Genomic DNA, 13,770 nt, shown 5'->3' with positions numbered 1-13,770 from the left:
TATCAATCAGTAGTTTATACAAGTAGCCTCTTTTCTGACCTGAATTTCAGCCCCTTGTGTTAATAGATAGTATGTTTAATGACATACTACCGCAGCTCTCCCCAAACCCTCTTCCCCTCTATCCTCCCCTCAGATGGCATCAAACACTCAAATCCATTCATACCTTTACCAGTCGGTCCTATATATTTGGACCACCTGGTAAAACTCCAACTTTCTATAACCACATTCAATCCGTAATATGAAGTTCTGTATACAGTCTTCATAATTAACCCTGCTGCCGTCGCAGGACCCTGGACCAGGGTAGTAGGCATTTTATTCTTTATTATACACCCTCTATCTTTCAAGTGCATCTGCCCTTCTTTTCCCTTTTTCTTTCAGATCCTATCTCTAGAGGCGTTATAATGTTCTTTCCCTTTATCCGACCGCTAAATCTGTCTACTGAGTCCCGGTTCTACTGACTTTTATTTTATCTGGGACAATTCTATCCTCCTGTTTTTATCTTCCAATACACCCTTTCCCTAGCCCTTGGTTATGGTCTCCCTTCTCCTCCCTTTATGTGATATTCATACAAAATTAGTATAAACTTGTGATTATTGTGAAACTCACTTCATTCGTTTCATTCACATACATTAAATAGTGTGTCCATAAGTGTAATAAGTGTAATTTATACATTACTCTGTATGTGAATCTGTAGTTATTACTCTTTATGTGAATCTATAATTATATTCATTATTTGCGTGTGTGGGTAGCGCCTGTAGCATTCCCAAAACTGTTTAACACAATTTCTACCCATATCAAAAAACGTCTTGACATCTTGTAAATTATTTTCTAGATTTTTAAGTGTTATAAGCTTCTTTTTCATTCAATTCATACTACTAAGTTAATTTATATGTATTTATATTAATTATAACTGTGAATCTGTGATTACCCCTCTATACGTTTTACCATTTCTATATGTGAAGGAAAAAAAAAGGAGGAGTTCGGTTTGACTAAAGGATAAGTTTCAAAATTGTCATCTTCTGCTTTAATGCCAAGTTGTCTCTGAAGATATAAGGTTTATCTTTAAAAAAAGACCATAATTGCCGTCGGGAACAACCACTTGTATCTAATCTCCTTATTCCTGAGAATAACCGTTTCTTCGGAGAAAGTTCTTCTTGCTTGTCTTGTCTTTTGGGATAAGTCCTGATAAACTTCTAAGTGTCTCCATTCTTCCGTATTTAGGATCCCGTTCCTTATCTTCTGCATTATTTGGTTTTTCAACCAAAAACTGGAAAAGCAAATCATCACATCTCTTGGGTATGATTTGTCGATTCCATTTGGTCTAGCCAGTCTGTGGAATCTTTCAAAAGTCTCAGGGCCCAACGTCTGTCTGGATAGTATTTTTGAAAAGAAGCTGTTAAAGTGCAAATATAAGTCTTCTTGTAAGATTGATTCCGGTATGCCTCTAACTCTTATGTTGTTTCTCCTGGAGCGATCCTCTAGGTCGGTCAACTTAGTCTCGGTATCCTGCAATCTCTTCTCTAGCTGTGCATTAGATGTTTTAATTTGTTCATTTTCCTCTTGTATTTTTTGTAGTGTGATTGCCTGATTTGAGAATTTCTCAGAGAGAATGACGATTTCCGATCTAATATCTTTAGAGTTATTTTCAATGTCCGTTTGGATCTTTTTATGTAAATTGTCCAGCATTTGGGTTAAGAGTTGTTGCGTCAATCCCTGTGGGTTTTTTGACAGGTGTGGTAAGTCGTCCTCCGATATATTGGATAATTGATGTACAGAAAGCTGAACATTTTCTAGAGGCAGAGATTTTCGTTGCCTCTCGGGTTCTGTGCCAGCAGCTTTAGGTGAATAAAAATGCACCAATCGTTGCCTTCTTTTTCTCCATATTTTTGGCTCTCTCTTTTTTAGTAGCCATACGTATTTCTAGCGCTCCTAGAGTAGGCTTTGAACTTTGTACTCCACTAAGGATGGCTGTGGAGTTTAAATCGCTTTTAAATCACTTTGTCACTTTCTGTTATCTCCCAGTTCGCTCCTTTTCCTCCTCGCTATTTTAGACGCTAGATTAAACTTTACACTCCACTAAGGATGACTGTGTGGTTTAAATTGCTTTATCACGTTTTACCCAAGTGTCTCCTTTGCTCTTCACTGCGACACTAGACAACTGTCTCTTTAAATTAACTCTTGTTTATCGAATGTGAAATAGAGTGGATAATAAAAGCATATATATACTTTTTCCCTTTTTTTTTTTATATTAATTTTTTTCTTTTTGTCCTTCTCTTTTCTTCTCTTTCTTTTTCTCTATTTTTTTTCTTTTACACACAAAATATGTTTTATACCCACTGGGACCACTTTCCTCCCACCCTATCACTGCCAGAGTCAATCTTCTATTTATAAGCATAAATACCTTCAGACTGGAGAAATATGCGTGCTTGTCAGCCCAAATCAGAACTCAGCGTCTTCTCTTCCTCTGTATACCTCTGTTTTCCAGTGGATTTCAGCACCCCCCAATAATTCTTATTTATCAGACTTGTAGTCGGAATCAGTGTCAGATGATTACTTTATATCTTTGTAGCTACTTTACAGCAGCTGCTCAGCCAGTTATCCTGCTCATGGAAGTCAGTGCCTCAATGAAATATCTTGTAACATTGTAGCAGCTTTATGACAGCTTTATGACAGCTGCTCAGCCGTTTATCTTACTCTGGCCTGATTAATAGTGAAAGTCAGGGCAGATATCAGATGAATACCTCTGTAAATCGCTGAGGGTTGTACCATCGATTTATGAAGCAGCTTTGTGGCACCTTGTGGCAGCTTTGATGCAGCTTTGGAGAACCTTCAGCTGCTCAGCCGCATAGCAGAGTCCGCTTCGCTGCCTTCAAATTTTTCTGCGCCGTTCTGCCTGGCGTCCTCGCTGCCTCCCTCGCTTCGTTGCCCCACTTCCTGGTCCGTAGCGGCGCGCGTGCCCGTGCGCACCTACGTCACGATCCGCCCGCCCATCCGGTACGCCTGGGATAGCTCCGTTGGTGTTGAGTAAATGGCTGCCAACCATTCTTGCCAACAAGGTCCGAACCCTAAATGCCTCAATGTGTGTGTAAGTAGTGCCCAACTTACCCTGTCAAACGCTTTTTCAGCGTCTATTGCCAGTAACGTATGATTTTTGTGTTTTCTCGCCCAATGTACGAGGTTTATAGTTTTCATTGTGTTGTGTTTAGCTTCTCTGCCTGGGACGAAGCCCGCTTGGTCTTGATGGATGAGATGGGGTAGGAAGGGTTTTAATCTAGTGGCTAAAATTTTTGTCAGGATTTTTAAGTCAATTTTGATCAGCAAAATTGGTCTATAACTGCCACGCATTGAAGGGTCTTTGCCTGTTTTCGGAATGAGAGTTATATTGGCTTCTAATGACAACATGGTAATGGATGTCGAGAGTTTTCTCACATTGAATGCTGCAGTGAAGTGTTGGGCAAGTGGTTGGGAAAATATCTTGTAATATTTGCCCGTGTAACCATCTGCCCCCGGACTCTTTCCTAGTGGGAGTGTTTTAACTGTGTTTTTGAACTCTTCTATGGTGATCGGAGCATCAAGGAAGTCTGTTTCATTTGGGGGAAGAGTGTTTTTAACCCTAGGTCTGAGAAAATCTAGTATTTCGTTCGATGAGGGGTGAGTTTGTTTAAGATTGTATAGTTTTGTGTAGAAGTTGTGGAATGTTTGTGTGATGTCGGGCATCTGTCGTGTGAGGTGTCCATTATCCTGTTTATTTTCTGCAATGAAAGTAGATTGTTTAGCTTGTCGGAGAGTTTGCGCTAAAAGTTTGCTTGCCTTCCCCCCTTTCGTGTAGTATGTGTTTTGTTAAAGACAATTTACGCTTAGCGTGTAGTTGAAGTATATTAGTGAGTTCCGATCTTTTTGTCAGTATCGTTTTGTATTCTTCTAAACCTAATTTAGCTTGTTTGTGATTACTTTCAAGGTTTTTCAATTCTCGGGTTAGTTGTGTAATTTTATGTTCCCTTTGTCGCTTGAGGGATGCGGCGGTTCGAATCAGGTCTCCCCTTATTACTGCTTTATGGGCTTCCCAGAGTAGGGTGGGGGATGTGTCTGGGTGTGTGTTCTCGACAAAATAGATATTGATCGAATCTTGTATTTGGGCGATTGTATTTTTGTCATTAAGAATTAGATCATTGAGCTTCCATTGAGATGTTGGGTTGGGCCAGGTTGGTATTAATAAGACCAATTTCATGGTGGCATGGTCTGACCAGGTAATTGGGCCATATGAAGCTGACTCAATCATGGGTAAAAACCTGTGTTGAAGAAGGATGATGTCTATACGGGAATAGGTTCCTGTGGGTGGTGAGAAAAAGGAGTAGTCCTTACATGTGGGATGAAAGGCTCTCGAGCTATCGTATAATTTACCTGTTGACTTATATGAGCTAGATGAGCTTTTGAGTTCGTGGTGGTGTCTAGATCGCCGTCTAGGGATATGTTAATATCCCCCCCAACAATCAGTATGCCTTCTTGAAATGTGCTGAGTTTCTGCAGTATCTTTTTTAATACCACATTTTGCTTTTTATTAGGCAGGTATATATTTGCCATTGTTATCAAGTTGTTACCGATTTTCCCTTTAACAAATACATATCTGCCTGAGTTGTCTGACTGGTGGTCTTGGTATGTAAACGGGACTCGTCTTCCTATTAATATTGCTACACCTCTGGATTTAGAACCTATATAATGGCCGTAATAGGTGGTGGGATAGTCCTTGTTACGAAGAGATGGAGCTGAGTATTTACGGAAGTGGGTTTCTTGGACAAATACTATGTCTGCCTTACTTCTATTGAAGTCTGTTAAGGCTAGGGTTCTTTTTTCCGGGGCGTTCAAGCCTCTGGCATTTTGTGTAAGTAAGGTAATTGATGTCATGTTAGTTTCTTCTTGGCGTGAGTGATGAAGAAAGGTAGGTACTGTATAGAACACCAAATGATGGGCTCGTGTAAAAATCCCTTTCCTCTGATCTATTCGACCTGTACGTTTGAAGTGATATCGATCGTTTAGGGGTATGTGAATAATAAATTGTCTGTGTGTAATGAAGAAATGGATGGGTTAACCTTTGTTAGTAGCGTTGTCTCATAATAACAAACAATAGATCAATATAGGAGTTGGTACGTTACAATCTATGAATCCTCGAGGGGCTTTGAGTTAGTTATGTACTACGTCTATAGCTTTTTCCACTACACCGTGGTTGACACACTTATACTTATTCTCTCTCTATACAAAGCAAATACAGTATATATATAGAATAGTCAAGAATGAAAACAGAAATAACAACAAAAAGTTAATAAATCTGAAAGCAATAATAATAACGTTCTATAGTATGTAATAGTGTACTGTGATGAATAGGTGGATCGCAACTTAGTGAGTATACTAATGTGAAGAAGGGTGTATACCAGGGATGAGAAGATTTAACTATCTTCCAGGGGTGTACTACAGAGAACTCGGTGTATCATGTAAGGTGATTATACAACTGGTTCAGGTTTGTAGTGACGGGGGTTAAGTTAACTGTATGGGGTAACTCTTCTCCGTTGCGGAGAGGTTAGGCGTTCTATCTCAACGCTAAGATAGGACCCTAGATATTTCGGGGTAGTGTAGCTGTTCGTAGCACCTAGGAGATGCTAATCACTCCGATGTATTAGTACCTTAAGGAGAGTATAGGACATTGAAATATTTATCAATCGCTGGGATTCGTGGGCTTACGCTCAGGGAAGGGACAGGATGAGGTAAGATAGGGAAGGGGGGGGAGAGGGGTATGGGGAGTATGGGGAAGGTATAACCGCTTTGGGTGGTCGTGCCGATACCGGTGAATTGTCAGGGTACCAGTTAAGTTAAATTTACCAATTAGGGTGGTGTATATTGTTGTGTGGTGGAAAGTAAAATATACATTCAGACGAGTTGTACATAGGACAATGACATTATACGACCTGGTTGAGGAATGTTGATCGCATTGGGTAGTTGTTATGAACAAGGGTAATAGTCCAAAAACTGCAGTACCCGCGAAAACAAATGAATCCGAGTAGCATATACTCTAGTGTCTCTAATCTGACTTAGTACTGGTATGCAATAATAGATTGAAAATGTCATTGCCTCTGCGTTATTTTGACTGAACTCTCCGTATGGTCTTATAGTCCTTCAGGGCTGTGCAAGAGGAGGGGAGTTAGTTTGACCCTCCGGGTGTTGAGTAGGCTTGTCCTTCATGGCCCTAGTGGTGGTTCGGGAAAGACATTATCTTGCTTGGACAAGCGTTGGTCGTGGGTGGCTGTAATTCGGTGAAGGCCCTGTTATCAGAACGGCGTGCACGCTGTTTGTCGTGAAGATGCCAGGTTGGTTAGTTCTCGAGGTAGAGGTGGTAAGCGTTATGCAGAGGTTTCGGGCCGTTGTCCAGATGGATCTTCGTGTATGCGCCTGTGTCTCTGCTGAGGTGAGAGAAACCTTTGGTCATTGCGCCTTTTCTTAGCTGGTGTGGTCCAGCGCTGGCGCTTCTGCTGACCCATAACCTCCTGGCTAGGGTTAGGTGAATACCAGTCCATAACTGTAGTTTCAGGTAGATTCAGAGCCTTAAGAAAAGGAGGAATGTCCAGTGGGGAGGTGATCGTCACGATATTCCCCTTGCTAGTCACGATCAAAGCAAAGGGGAATCCCCATCGATATTTAATGCTTCTATTCTTGAGATGCTCAGTAATTGGTTTTAAAGCCCGCCTTGCCTGAAGTGTGTACCAGGACAGGTCAGGAAATATTTGTATGGGGTGGCCATGAAAGAGTAGAGGTTGTGAAGTGTCCCTTAACGCCCTTAGAACGTTATCCTTAACGGAAAAATAATGTAAACGGCAGATAATGTCTCTTGGGGCATCGGGGTTAAAACCCCTTGGACCCAGGGATCTATGGGCTCTGTCAAGGACTACCTGGTTATCGCTAGGTTCTCCTAAGATGAGGTTAAAGAGTTCAGTGAGTATCATGGATAAATCCTCACCTGGAGATTCAGGCAAACCCCTTACGCGCAAGTTGTTCCTGCGCCCGCGGTTATCCAGGTCGTCAATATGCCTTTGTGTGTTGGCAAAGTGAATCATATGTGAATCAATGGTTGACGTGATATTAATTAATTGTGCCTGCACTAACTCTTTCTCTTCTTCCAGGTGGGTGACTCTTATTGTGAGCTGGTGAACATCCGATCCCATAGCCTCCATCTTGGAGAGGAAGGTGACCTCGAGTTTCCCCATAATTTTTTGCAGGTCTAGTTTCAACGGTAAGTTTTTCAAGAGGTCCCTTATGTCCGGGTCATTACCAGAACCCGTAGTTTTCTGTGAGCAATCTCAAAGTGCCGGGCTGTTAGGTTGGGGATCGAGGTGCATCTCGGAGTCCGCCTTCTTGTTCATTGAGGCCTCGGCCTCCGACTCGCGGTCAGCGCTGTCCTTAAAATAACGGGTGAGGGAGCCCGATTTGGATGCTGGGGTTCTCCCTGAGTGCCCCTGGGTTGGTTGGTGTTTTTTTGGGTTGCCCATGGTGAATGAAACTCTCCGATTGCTTTGGATTAGCCACTAGGTCTCCGGGAGTGATTTCAGTGTGCGTCCATCAGGCCCTGCGGTTAGCCATGCCCCCATCAAAAGCTATTTCAATCAAACTTATAACAACATTTTAACTTTTTAAACATTTCAACAGGTCACATAACATTTTAACATAGGACCCCTTATTTGATAGCAGCTTCACAAGTCTTGCATCCATTGAACGTGTGAATTTTTGGACAGTTTCTGCTTGAATTTGTTTGCAAGAAGTCAGAATAGCCTGCCAGAGCTGCTGTTTGGATGTAAACTGCCTCATAGATCTTTTGCTTGAGGATGCTCCAAAGGTTCTCAATAGGATGGAGGCCACACCATGACTTTCTCTCCTTTTATCCCCATAGCAGCCATTGATGCAGAGGTATACTTTGTAGCATGAGATGGTGCATTGTCATGCATGAAGATGATTTTATTACGGAAAGTATATTCCTTTCAGTCTTGCAAGTCATGAGGTAGGGCTTCCATGGGGCAGGCATGTTGCTCAATCACATTAATATCTGGGGGTTTTGAAGGTCAAGGCAACACCTTGAACTCTGTCATTTCTCAAACCATTACTGTACAATTTTTACAGTGTTGCAGGGTACATCATTCTGCTGAAATTAGCTGCTGCCATCAGAGGATGCCATTGCCATAAAGGGGTGTGCATGATCTGCAATGTTAAGGCAGGTTGTATGTATCGAAGTAACATCCAAATGAATGCCAGGACCCAAAGTTTCCCAGCATAACATTGGCTCTGCCGGCCTGCTTCTTTCAATAGTGCATCCTGCTGCCCTTTCTTCTCATTGTAAAGGAGCACATGCACTCAGCCATACATCTAATCTTAAAAAAAAAAAAATGTGATTCATCAGACCAGGCAATCTTCTTCCATTGCTCCATTGTCCCCATTGAAGGTGATATTGACTTTGGCCACTTGGCATACGCAGTGCAGTCACATCTACAATGCTGAGAAACATATTTGCTTCTCCCCTCCTTTCATGACTGTAGGTATAGTAAGATATTTGACCTTTTATTTACTGTGTGTGGGAGAGGGGTGCATTGTTCTCAACCATAGTTGTAGACATTAAAATGATGGAATATGTTCCTCTATAAGATGTGAACCCTTCCTGAAGTACAAAATATAGGTAAGTTATGCTTAATGGACAAAGTAATTTTGCAAGGCAAACAAAAAGTGTGCGTATATACAATTTTTATAATGAAGGGAATTAAAGCACAATATATATTTTTTTATTTATTGTGCTTTCAAGGTCTTGCTCAATCATTATCCTGTTTCATAGTTCTATTTCTTATCTTTGATGAAAATATTGTTAGGTTTTCTATGGTGTAAAGTGGTAAGTATGGTAAACAAATATTTTTATAGACAGATTTTCTTTAACTCCCAGTAAAATTCCACATTTCAGGTCAATCCAGGTATCTAGTAAAATGTCAATATCACAACATTCTAGTATAAGTGGTAGAAGCAAAGAGTGATGTACAAAGATTAGTAGATACATGGAACATCCTTCCAGTGAAAGTGGTAAAAACTAATAGTGGTATAGAAAAGGTAGTAGATACTTGACACAAAAACAACAATATATGTGAACACAACCCAGTGAGAAAAAAAATTATATATATGTGATTCAAAGCAAACCAGGACTTCCCTTAATGTTTCAGGTGAAGTATCCCGATAACTCACCGAAGACTTCCTCTTGTCTTCAATAGATATATGCACATAGATTAGGGGAAAATCTGCTAAATGTAAATACAATAAAGAAACATAGCGTTTAACTGTGTGGGGACTGGCACTGATTTATAGTTACAATTGGTCACTCACAGATTTGCAGAATTAAAAAAGCCTTGAGTGGTGTCTTTCAGTGTCCAATATGTTGTCCCTCCTCACATGTTCCTCACAGAGCAGAATGTATGTATCTCAAAAGAAAAAGATATATACACGAATGTAGTACACTTCCAGAGTTAGATAAAAAAGTATTTAATGACTTACATATAAGTAAAAAACAAACGGCTTGTCACCATGCACGTCCTCAATAGGATGGAGGCCACACCATGACTTTCTCTCCTTTTATCCCCATAGCAGTCATTGATGCAGAGGTATTCTTTGTAGCATGAGATGGTGCATTGTCATGCATGAAGATGATTTTATTACGGAAAGCATATTCCTTTCAGTCTTGCAAGTTGTGAGGTAGGGCCTCCATGGGGCAGGCATGTTGCTCAATCACATTAATATCTGGGGGTTTTGAAGGTCAAGGCAACACCTTGAACACTGTCATTTCTCAAACCAATACTGTACAATTTTTACAGTGTTGCAGGGTACATCATTCTGCTGAAATTAGCTGCTGCCATCAGAGGATGCCATTGCCAGCAAGGGGTGTGCATGATCTGCAATGTTAAGGCAGGTTGTATGTATCGAAGTAACATCCAAATGAATGCCAGGACCCAAAGTTTCCCAGCATAACATTGGCTCTGCCGGCCTGCTTCTTTTAATAGTTAATCCTGCTGCGCTTTCTTCTCATTGTAAAGGAGCACATGCACTCAGCCATACATCTAATCTTAAAAAAAAAAAAAAAAAATGTGATTCATCAGACCAGGCAATCTTCTTCCATTGCTCTCCATTGTCCCCATTGAAGGCGATATTGACTTTGGCCACTTGGCATACGCAGTGCAGTCACATCTACAATGCTGAGAAACATATTTGCTTCTCCTCTCCTTTCATGACTGTAGGTATAGTAAGATCTTTGACCTTTTATTTACTGTGTGTGTCTCTGTGTCCTCTCCCACACAGAGACACACACAGTGCATTGTTCTCAACCATAGTTGCAGACATTAAAATGATGGAATATGTTCCTCAATAAGCTGTGAACCACTCCTGAAGTATAAATATAGGTAAGTTATGCTTAATGGTCATGACTTAAGGTCATGACTTAAGGTCAATCCAGGTATCTAGTAAAATGTCAATATCACAACATTCTAGTATAAGTGGTAGAAGCGAAGAGTGATGTACAAAGATTAGTAGATACATGGAACATCCTTCCAGTGCAAGTGGTAAAAACGAATAGTGGTATAGAAAAGGTAGTAGATACTTGACACAGCCTTCCACTGGTAGGGGGATAACAGTGAAATTATGTGATATTATTTACTTTAAATTTTGCAAAGCAATTTAAAGTAAAAGGGGTATACTCAATTTTGCTAGAGAATGGGTTAAAGCACACAAAATACGTTCTTTGCAATCACTATGACACCCGATGGTCATTTTCCTTATATATTTCAAAATAAGAGTCTGTTTTCTAAGTATTTCCTTTAACTCCCAGTATATTTCTTTCAGGTTTATGTGTCAGGAGAGATTTTACTGAAATAAGTGACAAGAACAGAAATACATGAAGTATGGCGATGAAGAAATCTTTTAATAACAATCAAAAAGTCTAACTCTGAAAAATCAAGCATTTTATCAGATTCATATATGTTCTCAAAACAGATAGTAAACACAAATCTCACACCTTTCTCATGTTTTGAATGTGGAAAATGTTTTAGCTGTACACAATCTCTTGTTAGACATCAGAGAACTCACACAGGAGAGAAACCATTCTCATGTTCTGAATGTGGAAAATGTTTTGTCAATAAAACGAATCTTGTGCTTCATCAGAGAACTCACACAGGAGAGAAACCGTTCTCATGTTCTGAATGTGGAAAATGTGTTAGTAGTAAGGCAAATCTTGTTATACATCAAAGAACTCACACGGGAGAGACACCGTTTGCATGTTCTGAATGTGGAAAATGTTTTAGCTGTACACAATCTCTTGTTAGACATCAGAGAACTCACACAGGAGAGAAACCATTCTCATGTTGTGAATGTGGAAAATGTTTTGTCACTGAAACAAATCTTGTGTATCATCAGAGAACGCATACAGGAGAGAAACCATTCTCATGTTCTGATTGTGGAAAATGTTTTAGTCGTAAAGACACTCTTGTTAAACATCAGAAAATGCACACAGGAGAGAAACCATTCTCATGTTCTGAATGTGGAAAATGTTTTGTCAATAAAACAAAGCTTGTGCTTCATCAGAGAACGCACACAGGAGAGAAACCATTCTCATGTTCTGAATGTGGAAAATGTTTTAGTAGCAAGGCAATTCTTGTTATACATCAAAGAACTCACACAGGAGAGACACCGTTCTCATGTTCTGAATGTGGAAAATGTTTTAGTAGTAAGGCAATTCTTGTTATACATCAAAGAACTCACACAGGAGAGACACCGTTTGCATGTTCTGAATGTGGAAAATGTTTTGTCAATAAAACAAAGCTTGTTCTTCATCAGAGAACGCACACAGGAGAGAAACCATTCTCATGTTCTGAATGTGGAAAATGTTTTAGTAGTAAGGCAATTCTTGTTATACATCAAAGAACTCACACAGGAGAGACACAGTTTGCATGTTCTGAATGTGAAAAATGTTTTGTCAATAAAACAAAGCTTGTGCTTCATCAGAGAACGCACACAGGAGAGAAACCATTCTCATGTTCTGAATGTGGAAAATGTTTTAGTAGTAAGGCAATTCTTGTTATACATCAAAGAACTCACACAGGAGAGACACCGTTTGCATGTTCTGAATGTGGAAAATGTTTTGTCAATAAAACAAAGCTTGTGCTTCATCAGAGAACGCACACAAGAGAGAAACCATTCTCATGTTCTGAATGTGGTAAATGTTTTAGTAGTAGAGACACACTTGTTGGACATCAGAGAACGCATACAGGAGAGAAACCATTCTCATGTTCTGATTGTGGAAAATGTTTTAGTCGTAAAGAAACTCTTGTTATACATCAGAGAACTCACACAGGAGAAAAACCATTTGCATGTTCTGAATGTGGAAAATGTTTTGTCAGTAAAACAAAGCTTGTGCTTCATCAGAGAAAGCACACAGGAGAGAAACCTGTATCATGTTCTGAATGTGGAAAATGTTATAGTAGTAGAGACACACTTGTTGCACATCAGAGAACTCACACAGGAGAGAAACCATTTGCTTGTTCTGAATGTAGAAAATGTTTTAGTAGTAAGGCAAATGTTGTTATACATCAGAGAACTCACACAGGAGAGAAACCTTTCTCATGTTCTGAATGTGAAAAATGTTTTAGTAGTAGAGGCACACTTGTTAAACATCAGAGAACTCACACAGGAGAGAAACCTTTCTCATGTTCTGAATGTGGAAAATGTTTTAGTAGTAGAGGCACACTTGTTAGACATCAGAGAACTCACACAGGAGAGAAACCTTTCTCATGTTCTGAATGTGGAAAATGTTTTAGCCGTCACTCAGTTCTTGTTACACATCAGAGAATTCACACAGGAGAGAAACTGTTCTCATGTACTGAATGTTAAAGAGATTTATCTGTTAATCGTAAGGTGTCGCTTAATATTTTATAATGTATATGGATTAAAATAGGAATAAAATGTTGGGGCAAACACCGCCACTGTACATTGTCCATTCTGTACATATCCTGTTTCATGTCAAATGTGTATTGTATGCCTTTAAGAACCAAGTGTCCGTAATGTGGTTAAGGCAAGTAAAAGTATTCATATGCTAATATTCGAATGCTGGCGGCATGAAAACCGCCAGCCTCCCTGCAAATCGTTTCACGAACGGTGAATTTCATCACTGTTCGTGAAACAACTAAACTACCGAATGGAGACCACACACAGGGAGTCGTGTGGCACCCATTAAGGGTTGCAACAATGTTGCAATCGGTAATTAAGAGGATTCAGGGTGGCCGTCGTTCGGCTACCGACCATGCGGCGGTCGGCCATCTTGGATCCTTTGTTAGCCCAGCGGTATTTGGTCATCGAGCGCCTGGAACTAAAATCGGCTACTCGACGGCATGAATACCGCTGGACTTCCAAGTTTGAAGGGAACTTAACTGTAATGTCTATTTCATGCGGCGTTCGGTATTTGAGCTGGGATCTGAGCGGAACTGTGCGCTCAGACCCCAGCTATCTACCGAACGTCCATACGTTTAAATATACCGAATATTGTACAAGTTATGTATTTTAATGTAAAATGTCAGTTCTGCTGCATGGAGGGGTAATACACTTAACTGTATATTCTAGTGGGAGTATCCCTCTCGTGCAGCAATGCCTGATGGGAGAAATGTCCAGATTATTCATTTCCCCATGTAGTCCCCTACTGTACAACCCCTGAAATGTCAG

The 13,770-nt window shown here is 40.2% G+C and overlaps 1 protein-coding gene across 1 annotated transcript in view; it reads left to right on the top strand.

Annotated features, from left to right (window-relative positions):
- LOC134568466 (zinc finger protein 585A-like) overlaps positions 1 to 13,770 on the top strand; it is a 284,984-nt gene that overhangs the window by 45,691 nt on the left and 225,523 nt on the right. Inside the window, exon 5 of the mRNA XM_063427074.1 lies at positions 11,109 to 12,865. Coding sequence (XP_063283144.1) covers positions 11,109 to 12,865 — 1,757 coding nt within the window. The remainder of the gene's footprint in view (positions 1 to 11,108; positions 12,866 to 13,770) is intronic.

Source organism: Pelobates fuscus, chromosome 7, assembly GCF_036172605.1.
Source record: "Pelobates fuscus isolate aPelFus1 chromosome 7, aPelFus1.pri, whole genome shotgun sequence".
Classification (NCBI taxonomy): domain Eukaryota; kingdom Metazoa; phylum Chordata; class Amphibia; order Anura; family Pelobatidae; genus Pelobates; species Pelobates fuscus.
The sequence above is the reverse complement of the archived record's forward strand: the minus strand, read 5'-3'. Positions and strand labels throughout refer to the sequence as shown.